The sequence below is a fragment of the Astyanax mexicanus genome, chromosome 1 (assembly GCF_023375975.1).
Source record: "Astyanax mexicanus isolate ESR-SI-001 chromosome 1, AstMex3_surface, whole genome shotgun sequence".
NCBI classification, from domain to species: domain Eukaryota; kingdom Metazoa; phylum Chordata; class Actinopteri; order Characiformes; family Acestrorhamphidae; genus Astyanax; species Astyanax mexicanus.
Genome location: NC_064408.1, coordinates 72,986,824 through 73,005,673, shown reverse-complemented (window position 1 = coordinate 73,005,673; position 18,850 = coordinate 72,986,824). Strand labels below are relative to the sequence as shown.

General features: G+C 40.1%; 2 protein-coding genes across 6 annotated transcripts in view; one reads left to right on the top strand and one right to left on the bottom strand.

Moving 5' to 3' along the window:
* Positions 1-4,443, top strand: part of pak5 (p21 protein (Cdc42/Rac)-activated kinase 5) — a 63,872-nt gene extending 59,429 nt beyond the window's left edge. For all 5 annotated transcript variants that reach the window (XM_007232822.4, XM_007232826.4, XM_007232821.4 and 2 more), the window contains 4 exons: positions 1,233-1,359; positions 1,899-2,024; positions 2,221-2,355; positions 3,315-4,443. In XM_007232822.4, the coding sequence (XP_007232884.2) occupies positions 1,233-1,359; positions 1,899-2,024; positions 2,221-2,355; positions 3,315-3,470 (544 nt within the window). In that variant the 3' untranslated portion in view covers positions 3,471-4,443. The remainder of the gene's footprint in view (positions 1-1,232; positions 1,360-1,898; positions 2,025-2,220; positions 2,356-3,314) is intronic.
* Positions 4,444-7,279: 2,836 nt separating this feature from the next.
* Positions 7,280-18,800, bottom strand: lamp5 (lysosomal associated membrane protein family member 5). Its single transcript, XM_022686811.2, has 6 exons — positions 17,985-18,800; positions 16,839-17,020; positions 16,483-16,614; positions 16,263-16,380; positions 14,666-14,854; positions 7,280-7,926 (listed from the first exon to the last, which is right to left on the bottom strand). Exons 1-6 carry the CDS (start codon positions 18,013-18,015, stop codon positions 7,751-7,753), a joined length of 828 nt encoding a protein of 275 aa, XP_022542532.2. The 5' UTR covers positions 18,016-18,800; the 3' UTR covers positions 7,280-7,750.
* Positions 18,801-18,850: the final 50 nt, after the last annotated feature.

The window sequence follows — 18,850 nt, the reverse complement described above, 5'->3', positions numbered from 1 at the left end:
TGATTCAAAGTTCAGGTTAGGGTTTAAAACCAGATTAAGGGTTAGATTTAAGGTTTAGCTAAGGGTTCGGTTTTATGGTTGAATCTTGGTTAAGGTTAAGGTTTAAGGCTTGGTTTAGGGTTAGCTTTAAGGTTTAGGTTAGGGTTTGGGTTAGACTTTGGTTTAAGGGTTGATTCATGGTTGAGGTTAGGGTTTAGGGTTAGATTTAAGGTTTAGATTAAAGTTAGGCTTAATCTACTGTTGATTTATGGTTGAGGTTAGGATTTAAGGCTAGGGTTAGGGTAAAATGTAGGGTTTAGATTAAGGTTACTTCACTTTTAGGGTTGATTCATGGTTGAAATTAGGATTTAAGGCTAGGTTTAGAGTAAAATTTAAGGTTTGGGTTTGGGTTGGGGTTTAGTTTTATAGTTGATTCATGGTTGAGGTTAAGGCAAGTTTTAGGGTTAGATTAAATATTTAGTTTAGGTTAGGGTTAGTGTTTGGTTTTAGAGTTGATTCATGGTTGAGGTTAGGGTTTAAGGCTAGGTTTAGGGTTAGATTAAAGGATTAGTTTAGGTTAAGGTTTTGATCAGGGTTAGGTTTTAGAATTGATTCATGGTTGAGGTTAGGGTTTAAGGCTAGGTTTAGAGTTAGATTAAATATTTAGCTTAGGTTAGTGTTAGGTTGTAGGATTGATTCATGGATGAGGTTAGGGTTTAAGGCTAGTTTTAGGGTTAGATTTAAGGTTTCAGAAAAGGTTATATTGACATTGAAATGAATATTAAGTAAATGTTAGATGAGCATTTATGAGGCATCTCTAATGGACCATCTAAATAAAGTAATACAGATTTTCTGCTATGTATCTAGTACTTCGAAAAACAGCTCAAAAAATCTCAGCACTGTTTAAATTCAGGGACTGTGTTGTGCTGCCAGGGTCATTCACAATTGTGATGTTTGGAGTCATTGTTTTAAAAATTATGAGAAGTTCCTTCACACATCAAAAACAGTGAAACATAAGTGTGTGACACGGCTACATCTGAGCAGCTCTTCTTTACTGACAGTAGACTGTCACTGAATCACCCGTACAACTGCATATTATCCCAAGAGATGAACTAAAGAGTTACACAAGTTAAATCAGGATCTAAGATAGTTTGAAGTGATATGTTAATTTCAATCTGGTTGGTATTAGCTTCTGTGAAGCTGATGTCCAGGCTCCCATATGGCGGCTCATCATGTTGTTGTGTTTCTGGCAGGATGAACGAGGAGCAGATTGCCACGGTGTGTCTGTCTGTGTTAAAAGCCCTCTCGTACCTCCACACGCAGGGCGTCATCCACAGAGACATAAAGAGCGACTCCATTCTTCTTACTAGTGATGGCAGGGTGAGTCTATGGGGCGTTTACTGCGCCACAATTTTGATATTTGTGCTTAACATGAAAATAGCATGTAATTGTAATAAATCCTAAGATGATTTTCTGAGTTTATACTGATTTTCATCAATATTTCATTAGAACAAATTTGAAAAAGACCAGTAATGGTACAGAAAACTTAAGTTCTTATAGAACACACAATCAAGATGTACAAGATATAACAATTATTTTATTATACAAAGTCAGACCTTACTGTTGATGCACATTTTCTATCAGAAGAGTGTCAACTAATTTAATATATTTTGTGTCATAGCATCCAGCCTAGCTTATTTATCACTTTTTCTCTTTTGTTCAGTCACTGTGTCGTCACGTCCATCTCTGAATGAACAGCGTTATTGTACTTCCACCTGCACTGTTTAATAGGGTGCCAGATTATTTTTTAGATATTTTAGAGATCAGTTTTTAAATGGTCTCTTTCTTTACGTGTAGATTTTTGTTTTAAATCTGTCTTTGTCTCTTTTTCTCTCTCCCCCTGTTTTTTATTTGATTAGATAAAGCTCTCTGACTTTGGCTTCTGTGCCCAAGTCTCAAAAGAAGTTCCAAAGAGAAAATCCTTAGTTGGCACACCGTACTGGATGGCACCTGAGGTCATCTCCAGATTGCCGTACGGCACTGAGGTATGTCTTCTTTTCTTTCTTTTCAGACGAAGGGGTGTGGTCTGCTTGTATTACACCTGTATTTTCTTTCTGCCACAGAGTTTCCCAAGCTGTATGTCTTCTTTTCTAAAGATCTGAATGTAAAGTAGACCTGAAATGTGAATTATTTTATACAATTTCACCACAGTCTTTCTTGTTGTTTGCTGTGGTTCTACAGGTGGATATTTGGTCTCTGGGGATCATGGTAATAGAGATGGTGGACGGAGAGCCACCCTATTTTAATGAGCCTCCACTGCAGGCCATGAGGAGAATACGGGACAACCTCCCTCCTCGGCTAAAAGAATCGCACAAGGTAATTTCTTGTGTTTTATTTTATTTTTTCTTTTGTCGTCCATTTATAATTTAGAGCATAGTGTGGTTTAAATATTAAGATGGTCATAATACATTTTTAGATGGTCAGTTTCTAATCTCTGTTCATCTCATTTAATGAAACGAGCTGTTTGTGTTGCTATGTTTTTGAGACTGATATTAGAGCAGTGGAATATTGTTCTGATTGGCTGTTCAGCACTGGGTCTTATTCAAAAAACAGTCTGGGTGAATGCTGCCTTCAAGTTGTCCTCTGAAATGTCTACTTACTTAATTACGATTTGACATGTGTTTGAGTGTTTTTTGGTTGGGTGGAAATGGACGGAAAATCTTTTTTTTTATATATTTTATTATGCATAAAAATTATATATGTTTGTATAATATTGTAATATATTTGTCTGTATTCTGTACTACACCATGACATATATTTTAATATTATTAAAAACAGTTTAATAATTTTCACGCATAAAATCAATATATGTGCAAGAGGCAACATTTTTTCGTTTCTTCTAATTAGCTTTGTTGCTATTTCTTAATAACATTAGTGCAAGTCATCCTCAACACTTACCTTAAGAGCAACCTGTACAGCTTAAAGCTTGACGGTTTACTGTAGGAGCAGGATCCATATTGGCAGCCGCTATGACCTCTTGTTACTGACACGCCCCCAACTGGAAAACTCAGGGCTCATCTTAAAATCCTAGTTTCCTAGTTGAATACGAGTTTATGGTGGTGTTCATGTGCTCTCATCTCATAAATACAATATCTGTGACATGACTTGAAGGCAGCATAAGAGGCTCCAGAAAACGGACTGGGCGGGGCTAAACTGTGGTTGGCTAAATAGACTGAGAGATCTGTAAATCAATTGGTTCTTGTGATGTTACTGAAATAAGAAGGATCTTCATGAGTTTTTGATGTCTCTCTGTTTCTGTTCTCTGTGCTCCTCAGGTATCGTCAGTGCTCCGGGCGTTTTTGGACCTGATGTTGGTGAGGGAACCTTCACAGCGCGCTACGGCACAAGAACTCCTCCAGCACCCCTTCCTCAAGCTCTCAGGCCCCCCCTCCTGCATAGTGCCTCTGATGAGGCACTACCGGCACCGCTGAGCTCTGGCCAACAGGGCGGCGTCTAAACCCCACCTAGTACAGCATACCAAGATACCCGATCGATCATGTGTTAACTTGTGGATAAAAAGACACTGGCACCTGTAACCGTACGTAGTTTAGATAAAACAAAAGCAAACGAGAGCATCTATTAATACAAAACAGTAAATAAACCGAGAACACCACAGCGAGGTGGATATATTACGGCCTCCAGTAGCACCGCTGGCTCCAGCGGTTGGTGTTCGACTCCGAGTCTTTATTAGACAGCTAGTGAAACTCTGTGGGGGTGATGTGTCTGGTGCAGTTTCCCATCTAGAGTCGTGCTGTAGTAGCTGCAGACTAAAGCTTAGGGCAGGGCAGTGTGACGCAGCGGTCAGACAGCCAGGCCGAGGAGCTCACGGGCCGCAGGTGATGGATGGCCGCTGGCCCGAGCCGGAGGAGCACTGAAGACGGTGTATTCAGAGAGAGATAACAGGGTGGAGATGGAGGGGAGGGCCGTGCGCTAGATTTAACTTTGGATAGAGGTCGCTAGGCTGTTACACTACAGAGGGACAGACGTCTTTTTTCACGTTTTTTTTTTTTTTCTCACACTAACAATTAAAAAATGTATTTTAGAGGAATTGTACGTTTTTTTCTGTACAGTTTTGATAATCGGCAGTATTTTGTTGTGATGTAACCATTGTGATATGGGCAGTATTACATAGAATCGAAGAGTTTCTGCGAAAGATCTTTCCTACTGTTTATAATCCATTTTTGACTAAGAGATAAAAAAAAGAATATCCTCACTTAACACACCCTTAACTGTTGAAAAAAAAAAACCTGAATATATTTATTTATCCTACATTTGTAGATAGAACTTCCAGTTGGAGAGCGAAGAGCGGTGTTGCCAGAATTTTGTATGCTGTTTTAAAGTATTGTTTATTTTTGAACTGAAGGATTATTTTTCAGTAGTGTGGCCTTTTTTCATTTTTGTTCTTTTTTTGTTCTTTTGTTCGTTATAAATACCTAAAAAAAAACAAAAAAAAGAACTACTAAAAAGCGATGTTGGCTGAGATCGAGATCCAAGAAGGCTGTATCAAACAAGCAATAATCCAACAGCTGTTTATTATCGTGATATCAAACGCTTGTACACAGTTTTTTTTGGTGATTGAAGGGAAGACATGTAGAAGGTCTTTCATGTTAAACCACTGACACATGGCTACTACCTTTAAGACTCACTACTCATTCAAGATTCACCTGAAATCCTAGCAATATTGACTATTTGACACGATGCATTTCCATTTCAGTACTGATCTCCCTGTCTGTAAGTGGCACCGCGTGTGTGACCGCCTCTGACCCTGTTTTTCCTTCCATTAGTCACTGTGATCTGTAAATACCAACATCAAAGTGTCTGCTTCTGGCAAAACCCGGCGAACGGTCGGCTCGAATGAGTACACCCTAACTGTAGTGTCGCTTGTACAGTGATCTTGCATGTGTCAACGGTAAACCTGGTTTCAATAAAAAAAGAGGAAACACGAATGTCTGCATTTGAAGCGTGTTATTTCATGCGAGTGCAGGTTCAGCGAGTGTATCTCTGACATGCACAGAGCTTATGGGTTAAGAATAGCACCTTAATTTTGCACTGTGTCAATTGGAAATGTAATTATGTGTGATTGAAGGAACAGCACATGATTCTCATTCAAATTAGCATTTTGGAAAAAAAGTGGAACCTATCCAGTCCCTACAGCAGTCTGTTCATTTTTTATTTTTTTTTTTACAATATTTAACACAACAATATATAAAGCTTTATTCAACATTGCGTTTTATATTTATATGTGGTTTGCATTACAGTTCAAGTTTGTCTTGTTGTTTGTTTGTTTTTTCTTTCTTTTTTGGCAAAAAAAAGGATATACAGTACCGGTACTGCAAAAAGTCTTTTTAATAAAATTGTGTAAATCTATTTATCTGGAAGCATTATCATTACACAATAAATACAAATAAACAAGTAAACAAAACACTGTGATTTCATGTGTGATATATTACATTCCCACAGCTCTCATTGATGAAGACCATTAATTACACCTACCTGCCAACCCTTCAGTTCTTCTATTACTGCTCTTTTATTTCTGCTCTTTCAATTGTGCTCTTCTCTCAATGCTCAAATTTCTGCTCTTATAACTTTGCTCTTCTCTCAATACTCTTCTATTACTGTTCTTTTAACTATGCTCTTCTCTTAATGCTTTTCTATTTCTGCTTCTAACTGTGCTTGTCTCATAATGCTCTTCTATTTCTGCTCTTTTAACTTTGCTCTTCTCTCGATACTCTTCTATTACTGCTCTTTTAACTTTGCTCTTCTCTCGATACTCTTCTATTACTGCTCTTTTAACTGTGCTCGTCTCTAGATGCTGTTCTATTACTGCTCTTTTAACTGTGCTCGTCTCTAGATGCTGTTCTATTACTGCTCTTTTATCTGTACTCTTCTATTACTGCTCTTTTAACTGTGCTCGTCTCTAGATGCTGTTCTATTACTGCTCTTTTAACTGTGCTCGTCTCTAGATGCTGTTCTATTACTGCTCTTTTATCTGTACTCTTCTATTACTGCTCTTTTAATTGAGCTCTTCTCTCCATGCTCTTTTATTTCTGCTCTTTTAACTGTGCTTTTTTCTTGATGCTCTTCTATTATTGCTTTTGTAAGTGAGCACTTCTCTCAGTGCTCTTCTATTACTGTGCTTTTTCGCTTTTAACATTGCAATTATAACTGTGCTATTCTAAAACTGCTTATTTATTTCTGATCTGTGCTAACTATGTTCTTAGAATTGTAAACGTTTTTTGTGCTCTTCTACCTTAGATCCCTTACTGCTTTTTTAAAACTGATCTAACTCTGCTCTTCTAAATGTGCCTTTCTTAAAACTGCTCTTCTAGTTTTTTTTTTCTTCTATATTTGGTCTTTTATAAGTGTTCTTCTAACTGTGGTTTTCTAAAAGTGCTTTTCTGACAGTGCTCTTCTGTATGTGGTATTTTAACTGTGCTTTCCTGTCTCTTTTCTTCTGTGTTTTATAACTACTTTTTTTAACTGTTTTCTTCCAACTTTTTTTATTGTATTCTTCTTTGTTGTAAAGTCTCACTTTCAGGCAGAAATATTCAGTGTCACATTTGTTAGTTTGAAGAATCTCTGCGTTTTCTAGGGCTTTTGCTCAGTACATTATATAGTGGATTATAATGGTAATGATCAGGTGCTGCTGTAGGGATCTGTTATGAATGATAGTGCCAGAGTTCATGGTGCCGACAGAAGCATCGCTGGCCATCTGTTTTCAGTTAAGCCACTTCGGCTCACATTTCCAATACAAGCTTGGAGACAAAGAGTCAGATCAATACTCCATCTCCTCCAGCCTCAGAAACACAGCCCAGCGCTCCAGCATTCATCATTTCTCTCATCTCCTGGTATTGATTGTCATTTTGTTTTCCACTGTTTGCGCTCTGCGTGATGCGTTCAGGATATATTTAATAGTGAGTTACTGTAGTTGTTTTACTGACAGCTGTGTTGATAATTTTTTTTATTTGTTTGCTTTTTGTGAGACCTTTTTCCTTCTTCAGAGTACATAAATAACTACAAGGAATGCCTTAGCATTATATGATTAAATAATGCTGATAGAAACTCCACTGGTTTCAGGAAAGATTGCATATTATGTTATACAGTACATTTACCAGTGTTAAAATAACACATTTGTTATATTTTAACACTGACTTTCTTAATTTAACACTAAAAGTGATTTAACATTGGCAAATTTATGTGTTGTTAATATCACTCGTGTGAGTCAAGAAGCAGAAAAATGGACAGACATAAAATAATTTATTTTTGAATAGAATTTTGCACACAAAATGTTGCATGATTTATCTCTTGTTTCATTGCATCAGCCATATGGCACAATAAGCTTTAAAATAGCTTCATTGTACAGCCTCTGTACCTTTACAATACAACTGGAATAGCTTTAGTTTGGCACACTTTACACTGAGTGACACTGGTATGGCTCACACCATGACATATTCAATAAATGCATCAAATATAGCAGTGATCTGTTTGGTAGTTTACACACCTTTACATTTACACATGTGCAAAACAATTAAGAACCTACAAACAAAAACAGAGGAATTGACCCGAAATCATAACGCAGGGAGCAGAAGGTCAGGCAGTGGAGGAATAAGCTGGGGAAGCTTGTGAGGTCCCTGGACAGCAGGGTGCAGTGTTTGCAGGTACTGGCTCGTTCCCCTGATGGCTGGCCTCGGCCGCGGTGCATAGAGAGTCTTTACATGTTCTTGTAGAGGGAGCGGTCCCGGGGCAGCTGGGGCTGCTGCGCGGTCAGTTTGAGGTGGAAGTGGTAGATGGTGATGGTGATGACGATGATGAGAGCCAGGATGAGGCCCAACACCAGTGGCAGAGTCTCCTCCAGACGCTCCCTCTGGTCCGTGATGCACTTATATGCTGTATCAGGACAGGAGAGAACTGTTAATACACTGCCATCATACAGAAACAATTACAGTACTGCTGATAATCGGAAAATTATTTTTGTGTGCTGACAAAAAGAACAATTTTTCAGATCTAAACATGTTTAGAAGCTTGAAGTGTTTTCCTCTTGGTTTGGTTTGTTTTCACACAGGGAAAAAATTCCCCCAAATGCGTCACAAAAAATCGTGAGAACATGTTCTCTGCTTATTGGTCAGAGCTGTCAGGAGAAGAACAAGTAGGTAAACACAGGAAGAAGGTCCTGTGTGCTAGACCAGTGCATATTTTAATGCAGTTTATCACGGATAAACGGCAGAGTTTGTATTAGTTTATACCTATGGTAATCAGGGTTCATTCACTTTTTCACCAATGAATTTCCATGACTTTTCCAAGGAAATTTTTGTATGACTATTTGATTTTTAAAACATTAGTGCAGACATGGACAATAAAACTAATAATCAACTAAAAATTGATTTTAGAAAAAATTCTTCAAGAAATGTTGACACACAATCTCCAATAGTAAAATGTGTCAAATCTTCCATCGTATCGGGTTAAATTACTGAACTAACTCTGTGCTGATGTATCTGTTAGCTCAAAATAGCTTTTCTCTGTCGATAGATGGAAATATAAAGATCTATAGAGCAAAACTTTCTGGCTATTTTTATTTTTCCAAAACTTATCCAGACCTGGAAATTACTATTTTTAAATTCCATGAGTTTTCCAGCTTAGCACTTCACTGTGCAACTGGCTGTTAGACTTCCTGACTGGAAGACCACAGGCAGTGAGGGTTGGCAGCAGCACATCCAGCATCACCACACTGAACACAGGGGCTCCCCAAGGATGTGTGCTGAGCCCCCTTCTGTTCACTCTGCTGACCCACGATTGCACACCAGCACACACCTGCAACCTCTTCGTCAAGTTTGCGGATGACACGACGGTGGTGGGTCTCATCAGCAACAACGATGAGTCACACTACAGGAGCGAGGTGAGCCGCCTGGCCTCCTGGTGCAAACACAACAATCTCTCTCTGAACACAGAGAAGACTAAGGAGATTGTTGTGGACTTCAGGAGAACTCACACACTGCACACCCCTCTGTTCATCAACGGAACTGCTGTGGAGAGGGTGAGCAGCACCAAGTTCCTGTGTGTGCACGTCACAGAGGACCTCTCCTGGAGCACCAACTCAGCATCACTGGCCAGGAAGGCAAACCAGCGTCTCTACTTTCTCCGCAAGCTGAGAAGAGCTGGAGCCCCCACCCCCATCATGACCACCTTCTACAGAGGGGCCATCGAGAGCATACTGACCAGCTGTTTCACCGTGTGGTACGGGGCCTGCACAGCATCCTGCCGCAGGACCCTCCAGCGCATCGTGAGAGCAGCTGAGAAGATTGTTGGCACCTCTCTCCCCTCCCTTCAGGACTTGTACAGCTCCCGCCTCACACGGAAAGCCCTCCGTCTGGCAGGAGATCCCTCTCACCCACTACACAGCTTCTTCATCCTGCTGCCATCAGGGAGGAGACTGCGGAGTCTCGGGGCGAGGACCAGCAGACTGCGAGACAGCCCCATCCATCAGGCTGTGAGGATGCTGAACTCTCTTCCTGCTCTACCCCGCATCCCAATCCTGCCCCCAGCACACACTCACTCAGCATCCTGCCCCCTCACTAATAAAGTACTGAGACTCTGCACTACAATGCACAAAGTACTGGTCCCTTCCAAACGGACTTGCACTACACAACACCTGCACTACTGATATACTTGCACTGTCAATACGCACTTTAATTCCACTTAATTAAACTGTGAACTTTGAGGACTTACGCACCCATTCACTTTACCAGCCTTAAGCTATATACCATATACCGTATTTGCACTACTGTTATTTACTATTTTTACTGTCATGCCATCTCAATCACCATCAATATTGCACTATTGTCTTACGTATGTTTGTTGTGTCTTGCTGTATTGAACATATAGTGTCTCCAACTCTTTTATATTATAATTATATATCTATTTTTACTTATTTACTTATATTTATATATCTATTCCTCCCCCACACCACTACACCTTGTTTTTGTCTCATGTACTATGTCTATTTGTGTCCCTGCTGTATTGTACACATAGTGTCTCCCATTCTCCTTTATTATATCTATTATCTGTACTTGCTGTAAAATTGGGAAGGAGAGTAACGTAATTTCAATTCTCTGTATGTCCTGTACATATGCAGTATTGACAATAAAACTACTTGACTTGACTTGACTGACTTGATATTCTGATAGCAAACAATAATCAAATATTCTGACAATAAAAATAATGTCCATAATTTTATCTGTGGAAGCCACAGGACAGTAAAAAGCACTGTAAAGGTCTACCTCACAACCTGCCCACACGTGTGTGTTCTCTGCATGGGTACTTATTTGCTCATTGGCAAAAATAAACAAATATGCATAAATACACACACGCGCACACAAACTGCTAAAATCTAACAGTAGAAAAGACTTAAAATGCTGATTAAAGCTTAAGGGGTCAAATCATAGTGACTTTCCAACAACAGCAAAACCTGGGGGAGTTGAGAGCCTGGAAAGTGATGCCAAGGTTGCCATGTTTCACCTGGACAGGTAATTATCTGGTTGGGAGAATTTGTTATGTTCGTGAATTATATTGTCACTGTCCAATGAAAAACAAGTATGTCAATTTTTGTCGATGTTAAGTTTACTACATCATTTGAACAGACAAACCGTCACTTCCACTTTGCAAAAAAAAAAAACTTTTCTTGATAAACAGACCAATAAAAACTCTTTAAAATGACCTGAAAGAAACTCTTTCGGGGTTCATACACTTTTTAACCAATACATTTCTATGTTTTTTTAATGACTTTTCCATGTTTTCAAGGCAAATTTTCATGACTATACGATTTTTAAAACATCAGTGCAGACATGACCAGTAAAGCCAAAAATCAACTAAAACTAAAATCAAAATTAATTATAGGATGGCTAAAATGAATCAGATAAAATGCTGACACACTCTCAGTAATACAATGTGTGTCAGATCCTGAGAGCTCTTTTGTGTCGGGCTAAATAACTAAATTTACTCAGTTATGAGCTGATGTATTTTCTGAGCTCAAAATAGATTTTCTCCATCGATAAACTGAAACACAAGGATTTGTAGACCAAATTTCCATGACTTTTCCAAAACCTTCAGGGTATTTTAAATTTTTCCAAAACTTATTCAGGCCTGGAAATGACTATTTTCAAATTCCATGGCTTTTCCAGGTTTTTCATGACCGTACAAATCCTGCTGTTTTTACATCGACTTTCATTAAATGTTTAGAAGGTTTTTTCTCTCTCCTGTAAAGTTGCTGTTTTGGAGATATGTGTTTTTCATTGGACAGCGGAAACATGCTGTATGTTGGGGGTGCTTGATAACACTTTTTGAATTGCTTTTTTAAATATACTTAAATTTAAAAAAAAATTCTATTCAGTAAAAGGATGGATGGATATAAACTATTTTTTGCTTAGTGTAAAAGGGGCTTTCATGCTTGTTTCGTGCATTTATAAGTGATGTATTCATTGTAGAACAAGACAGATGTTGGAACTGGGATATCGTAACTATTAAAGTGATTGTTTTTCCTGACAGCGAGATACATACATAATACATAATGCCGGTGTGCTGAGCAGGAAGTAGGAGTGATAGAGATGCTATTCTCCCTTTTACAGGGATGATGATATTTTTAAATAGCATGCTACATAATGCTGCTGTATTAAGCTTTCAGGAGCATCTGAATGGTAGATTTTGGAGAGTATGGTAAGTACTTTGGTTAATTCTGCAGTTAATCTTCCTTATTATTGACATATTATCATAGAACACAGGATAAACATGCAGCACTGACAGCACAAAGGGTTACTGAGAAAAAAGTATTGAACAGGGTACTATAGAAAAGATGGGATAAGACGCTGCTAAAGACAGAGGTATATCCAGAGAATATACACATTTACTCATCCACACATATGCATGCTACCGTACGCAGATAATTTGGAAACTTTAATGTGTTAATCTAGCTAAGAGGAGAAGTAAACTACATATATTTTACATATATTTTTACATATATGAATCGTTCCTTTTTGTTGTGTAAGAATGCCTTCTTATGAACATCTCCTCTGCCCGTATGTTATACTCTCTGTTGTAGCATGCAACCTCCATATGGCCCTTATGTTCTAGGAGACACTGCTTTCTCGAGGCCTTCACATCATCTGTCACGTCCTCATCCTCCAGTGAAGTTCAGCAACCCATTCCCACACACACACACGACCATTTGAGACCAGTTCCAGAACATTCTCCCACTGTTAGACCACTCGTACAGCTGCAGTAAGAGGATTACCTTTGCTCAGCTCTACCGGCACACTGACAGGATTACACACCAGCGCTGAAAACAATTAGACGTCTAATTGAAAAGGCTCATTGAGCTGGGAATTAATAATGGATGCGTGTGTCTCTGCGTCAGAGGTGTCACCCTCACACGCTGCCAGCCTGCTACAGAAATACCAGGGGAGGAGACGTTCATTAGCTGTGCCACACCACACAACAGCCTGGCCATTCCCAACATGCACTATCAGCACTTCTGACTTTCTCACAGAGAGAGAGAGAGGTTGGGGGGGTGAGTTGGGGTGAGGGGGGTGAAAGTGCCGCTGTGATGCGGCGTCTTGGTAGTCCTGTCCGACACAGGCTTGTAAATCACGGGTTTAAAGGGGACAAAGCCGACGGCCTCATTAACTGGAGGAGTCGCGACCCCTGCTCTTCACACACCGCTAATCTTCTCCACACACACACCACACTGTTAGCTGAAGAAAGGGCCTTTAATAGGACTACTACTGATCACCAGTTCACCGAGAGGTCGGGACTACAACCGGATGCCAAAAAATGTAACAAAAAAAACAGACACAAAAAACTATAAAAACATATTCAATTTTACATTTCAGTCCTTTAGACAGAATTTCAGAAGAAATTCAATATTTTATGTGTATGTCTTTCTTTCCACATTATGTGAAAATTACTTCCACAAATGTATGTGAACTGAATCAGTGAGACTGTGCCCATTCATGTGGATATAATGAGGCAAGCATTTTAATTCAATTCAGAAATTGCTTTTACTATGAGGATTACCTACTAATATAAATCTCATCACTGTCATGAAAATTCCTTGTATTCCTTGAAAAAAACCCTGCTTAACTTTTCAGTGGAAGTATTTTGGATCATTTTTACTGACCACATTAAACATAATGGGATTAACAATTAAAATACTAATATTGTGGCACTAAACAACGACAATGAAGATGCATGGTATTTTGGTCTGCGACAATAATATCCTACAAAGGCTATGTTCACATTACAAGCCACTTTACGGTGGCCGAGAAAGCCCAGCGCAGTGCAAATGGAAAAGCGCTGCAAAAGCACAAAACACATCCATCAAAATTACAACACAGGCGCAGCAAATAGAAAAACGCGCTGCAAATAGAAAAACGCGCTGCAAATAGAAAAACGCGCTGCAAATAGAACCACAACACAACGGAAGTGAGTCACAACACAACGGAATTTTCCCGGGGGACCTTAAAAGATGCTGTACCAGCTGTATACAAAGGACAATAAGTGGCAAACAAGCTTCTGAAAAGTAAGTTATGTTTATTAAAAGTTCTGCTTCACAAAACGCCTTGTTTGCCACTTATTGTCCTTTGTACACATAGTGAAGTCCGAGACGTTACTGAAGACGCAGCTTAGCTGGTACAGTATCTTTTAAGGTCCCCCGGGAAAATTCCGTTGTGTTGTGACTCACTTCCGTTGTGTTGTGGTTCTATTTGCAGCGCGTTTTTCTATTTGCAACGCGTTTTTCTATTTGCAGCGCGTTTTTCTATTTGCTGCGCCTGTGTTGTAATTTTGATGGATGTGTTTTGTGCTTTTGCAGCGCTTTTCAATTTGCACTGCGTTGGGCTTTCTCGGCCACCGTACCACTTTGCTCAAAAACTATTTTTTGCTCAGATCGGATTTGGCCATTTTGACGGTTCTCATTCACGAATGTAAGTGATCTGTATTTGTGTGTAATGTGAATGAGCCTGTCCCTGAAACGCCTCACATTCGCACATTAATACGTGTATTAAGATCGTCTTCTTCACCAACAACAAAAAACTCCATATTTGAGAGACGACTCGTAGTTTTACAAAGGAAAAAAATGCATTAGCAAAAAGACGCATTAATTCCGATTTGACCGTTCACATTCATGTGGTAAGTCCATGAATCGGATACGTATCCTATTTAGGACTACATATGGAAGTGGCTCAGATCTGATTTGAAAAAATTGGATTTGACACGGTCACATAGCCATAAATTAATCAGATCTAAGCCACATTGAGCAAAAAAAAAACAGATTTGAGTCACTTCAGCTTGGTAATGTGAACATAGCCAAAAAATTCCAAAAATGGAATTTGGAATGAAATCTGTCCATCTTTATCTTTTTTGTAAATTTGTCAATCTATGTATAAATCGACTGTATTGTGTGCACTTATTGTGCGTGTGTACAGACTGGCATGCTGAGCCGTGTGATTTTGGTTAGTGCGCATGCTTGGGAAAACTGGGAATCTGCAGTGGAGGCAGGTGTGGGTGGGGAGTGGGGTAAGGGGGGTGGGTTTATGGGGTTGGGATGTGAGAGGTGGGGGGGTGCAGCTGTCTTTCTTACGTTCACTGAACACAAAGTCGCTTTTGATGTCGAAAGGCTGGATCTGGATGTCGGACATGTAGATGGTGATGCCCTTCTGGTGGTCACTGGAGATGAGGGTTAGGGTCTGCTGAGCCGCACACACATACGACCGGCCTCCTGGAGTCACCAACGCTGAGAGACGATGGGTGCTGGCTGTGTGTTTCCCCGCTGTAGAGGTACAGACACAAATTACCTGAGAGGAAATGCATTTAATCCCTACTGCTTATTGCTTCTCAGCATCCATTTAACAAATACAGTTTATCAAATTAATGCTCAAAAGGAGTAAAAAAGATACATAAAGACCCCCTACATGAAAATAAGGTTAAAATGAGCTTCATATAGGTTCTAAATGTTGTGATCACGCACCATCAAACAAATAATATCATTTAAAAAAGCGTAACAGACTTATCTTATGGTGAGAGCTAATCAAATGTTTACTAGATTTTGCTGAGTCTGCATACAGTTCTTTATCTGAATACAAGAACAACAGAGCCAAATCTCAACAGCTGAGAAAAAAATAACTGAAATTCAAAAAAATTAAAATTTCAGATCAATATGCTGTAATTTATACAAAATAAAAGGCAGTTTAGCTACATCTAATACGGAATGGCATGCTCTGCCCATAAGTTTTTGGACACCACACTGCGGTTTTCCTTGCAGGGATTGAATGTGGCTGCACGCACCACTGCAGCCCCATTAGGAACAAAAGATTTGTGGGGCGAGAAACTGAGAGGATGAGAATCCCCCAAATACAGGAAAGTAATGATAAAAATAGCGATAATGATAATGATAATAAATGTTACTGCAGTGCGGGCAGTGACATTAAGCTTGGTCACTGCAGTGTATTGCTCAATTCCCTTGTTCATGAAGCGTTGGTGCAGTTGTAGTAGAGGTAGGGGGGAGCGTTGCCCCCCCAGTTATTTATTTATTTTTTTCGTAAGATCAGTTTAGCTTTTATATATAGCTTTTTTATATACAGCTTTTTTTTAAATAAGCATCATATTCTTTGTAATTTGGGTAATCTTTGTAAAATATTACAGTGACATGTTTACAGTAGATTACAATAAGAATATCTTCACAAACATTAGTCATTAAACTTAAACTTAATCAACACTAAATGTGTATCAACACATGAATCAAATACAATCATGTATCAAAAACACATGATGATATAATTTATGTTAATAATACTGTGCACATTTACATTTCATGATTATATAAAGCATGTATAAAGAACAATACATTATTTTGATTTACTGATTCGTGTTTATCTAGTTTTGTTTTTCTAGTGAGGACCCCCCAGAATAGCACACCAACCCTCTTAACTGTACAAACTGTTCAATCCATGCAGAGTCAGCAAAATGCAGCACTACTTTCAACTCTACTTCTTATTCTCATTATTATTTATTAATATTATTATTATTATAAGTTTCTTTATAGCAGTACCTTCGTTTACTACAGTATTTTTTTTACAACACCACTACTAACACAGCTACTCTTACTGCTCTTTGAATGAACGGAGTGCGCTGTGGAAAGGCAGGGGGAAGTTAGGAATGCTCAGGGCTCCAGTACGTACGGTTGTAAGCGTTGATGAAGTGTGTCGTATCTGAGGTGTTGTACACCAGCTGGACTTTACTCATCTTCCAAATCTCAGTCTCCTTCGCTTTTCCATCACTGCCCATAGTGCGCTTCTCCTAAACACACACACACACACACAGGCACATGTGCGTATGAATCAGTGTGTGTGGGGGCATGTATAATCTGCTCTGTAATGTGTGAGTGTGCTGTTCGCCCACCTTGGTAAAGTAGATGCGGAGTGTGTAGGCGTTGTTTACCCAAGAGATGTGGAGCTCGGCCTCAGTGCTGCCGCACGAGCCCTCGATGTGTGCGCCACGGGGGAGGGCCAGAGATGCCTGCTCTGTGATGAGCTGCATGCACACACACACACACACACACACAGTCAGTCCCGAGACAGTATTGTACGATACTAGGGGTTTTGCAAATGTGTGTAGGATGTGTTACCAAACTGTGTGTGTGTGTGTGTGTGTGTGTGTGTCTGAATCTCAGAGCAGGTGTGATGATTCAGCAAATCAGACAGAGGATGAAGTGCAGCTGAACTACCTGTATAAGAGTAAAACTGGGCTACACTCACATCAATTCCGTTGAGCGCGAGCACATCATACGGGATGAGGAATCTGACAGCGAACTCAGCCATCAGACAGGTGGTCCCATTCTCCCGGACCACAAAGATATCCTTGTCCGGGTTTGGGGACAGTCCGGACAGGTTCTCCACCTCCTGCTCCGCCAGCAGAACCGAAGACAGGAGCAGACATCCTGCACACACACACACACACTTGAGTTTAGAAACAGGCAGCCAGTACAGTTTTACCTTCCTTTTTTTATCTACTTTCTATTTCATTTTCATTTTTATTTCTACTTCACTTTTTTTCTCATCACATCTCTCTTTCTTTCTCTTTTGGTTTAGCTTTTTTTCTAGTACTTCTCCCTCCTCTTGTTTTATCATTCACTCTTTCTTTATCTTCTTATCATTTCTCTCTCTCTCTTTTGTCAATCAATATTTTTTTTCCTAAACCTATGATTCTTTTTTTATTTCTTCCTTTTCCTTTTCTCCTTTACTTTTGATTTAAAACACTTATTTTTTATTTTCTTTGTTATCTCTCGATATCTCTCTCATGTACATGTTTTTTTCTCTGTTTTTGTAATAAAAATCTTCCACTTCTTCTTTTTGTGTTCTGTTCAGTTTTCCTCACCTCCTTTAACTCATGATTATTTTTGCTGTCTCCCCCATTTATTTTTATTTTATATTTTATTTTTTTATATCACATTTATATTTATTTCTACTTTTATTTATTCTACTCTTTCCTTTGTGTCTTACATTATATATTTTTTAAAAATCTTTCCCTCTTTTTTTTGGTTCTTTCTTTTTTCTTCCCATGTATTGTCTCCACCTTTCCCTCATTATAATTTATTTATTTCCTTTGTCTCCATCCCAATCTCTCCATCCTCTTTAGTCTACAATTGTTTGACTTATGTCCTTTTTTCCATTTTCTTTCTCTCTCTACCTTTTTGTTACCTACTTTCTCTCTTTCCATTTTTTTGTGCAGGTTGTTGTGCTGATCAGTTACTGCAGTTACTTTCAGTATATTTCCCTTTTCTTTTTAATTTATTTATATATTCACTCTGTTCATTCATGTATATGCGTTATAAAGTACACACACTGAAGTTAACAGTCCTTCTCTACGGTGTGTGTATGTGTGTGCGCGCGCGCTCTACTCACCCAGCACGCAGAAGCCCACCGCGCTGTCCATGGTGCTCTCCCCCTCTTTCACTCTTCCTCACGCGCTCACACACACGCGCGCCTACACGCTCACGCGCAGAAATGGGTGCGTGTGTGCGCGCGCGCTGACGGCACCGGCGCTCTGCTGCGCTGTGGAGCGCGTCACGAGCCGATCATCGCGGCCGCAGCAGGTGCAGGTGAGGCAACATCCGGGCACTCCGCGCGCTGCCACGCTTCTGTACAGAGTCGCGTGGAGCTCTGTGGAGCCGTGTGAAGATCTGTGAAGCTCTGTGAGGATCTCTGAAGCTCCGTGGAGCTTTCTAAAGGATGAAGAAACGCTGTAAAGGGCGCGCGCGGGGGTCAGAGAGGGTCCGGTGGAGGGTCAGCAGGGCACTGTCCTGCTGTCCAGTAGATGTTCCAGTGAGCACGCGCAGCTCGAGTCCCCCACTGCTGCTCTGCCCATACCTGCACTGTGAACGGGACAGTGAGGAGAAGAGCTGCACCCCCCCTCTCCAACACGCACACACACGCGCGCTCACCCGCCCCCAACGTCCTCCTCCTCCTCCCGCGAGGCTGCAGCTGCTCCCGCGCGCGCGTTTGTGGCCTCCGCTGCAGCGCAGTAACGTGTGAGCTCAGCCGTGCGAGGACGAAGCTGCGTCCTTAATAACCCTATACCTACACACACACACACACACACACACACACACTGCAACTCTAACACACACACAGCTCCTGAACGAGAGAAAGACTAATGCAGAGTGTAAATTCAGATTAAACTGCAGATGTAAAGAAGAGTGTACAGAGTGGGACAGGACATCACTGGACAGGACTGCTTTAGCAGAGGTGATTCTAGGACCTATTCCAGA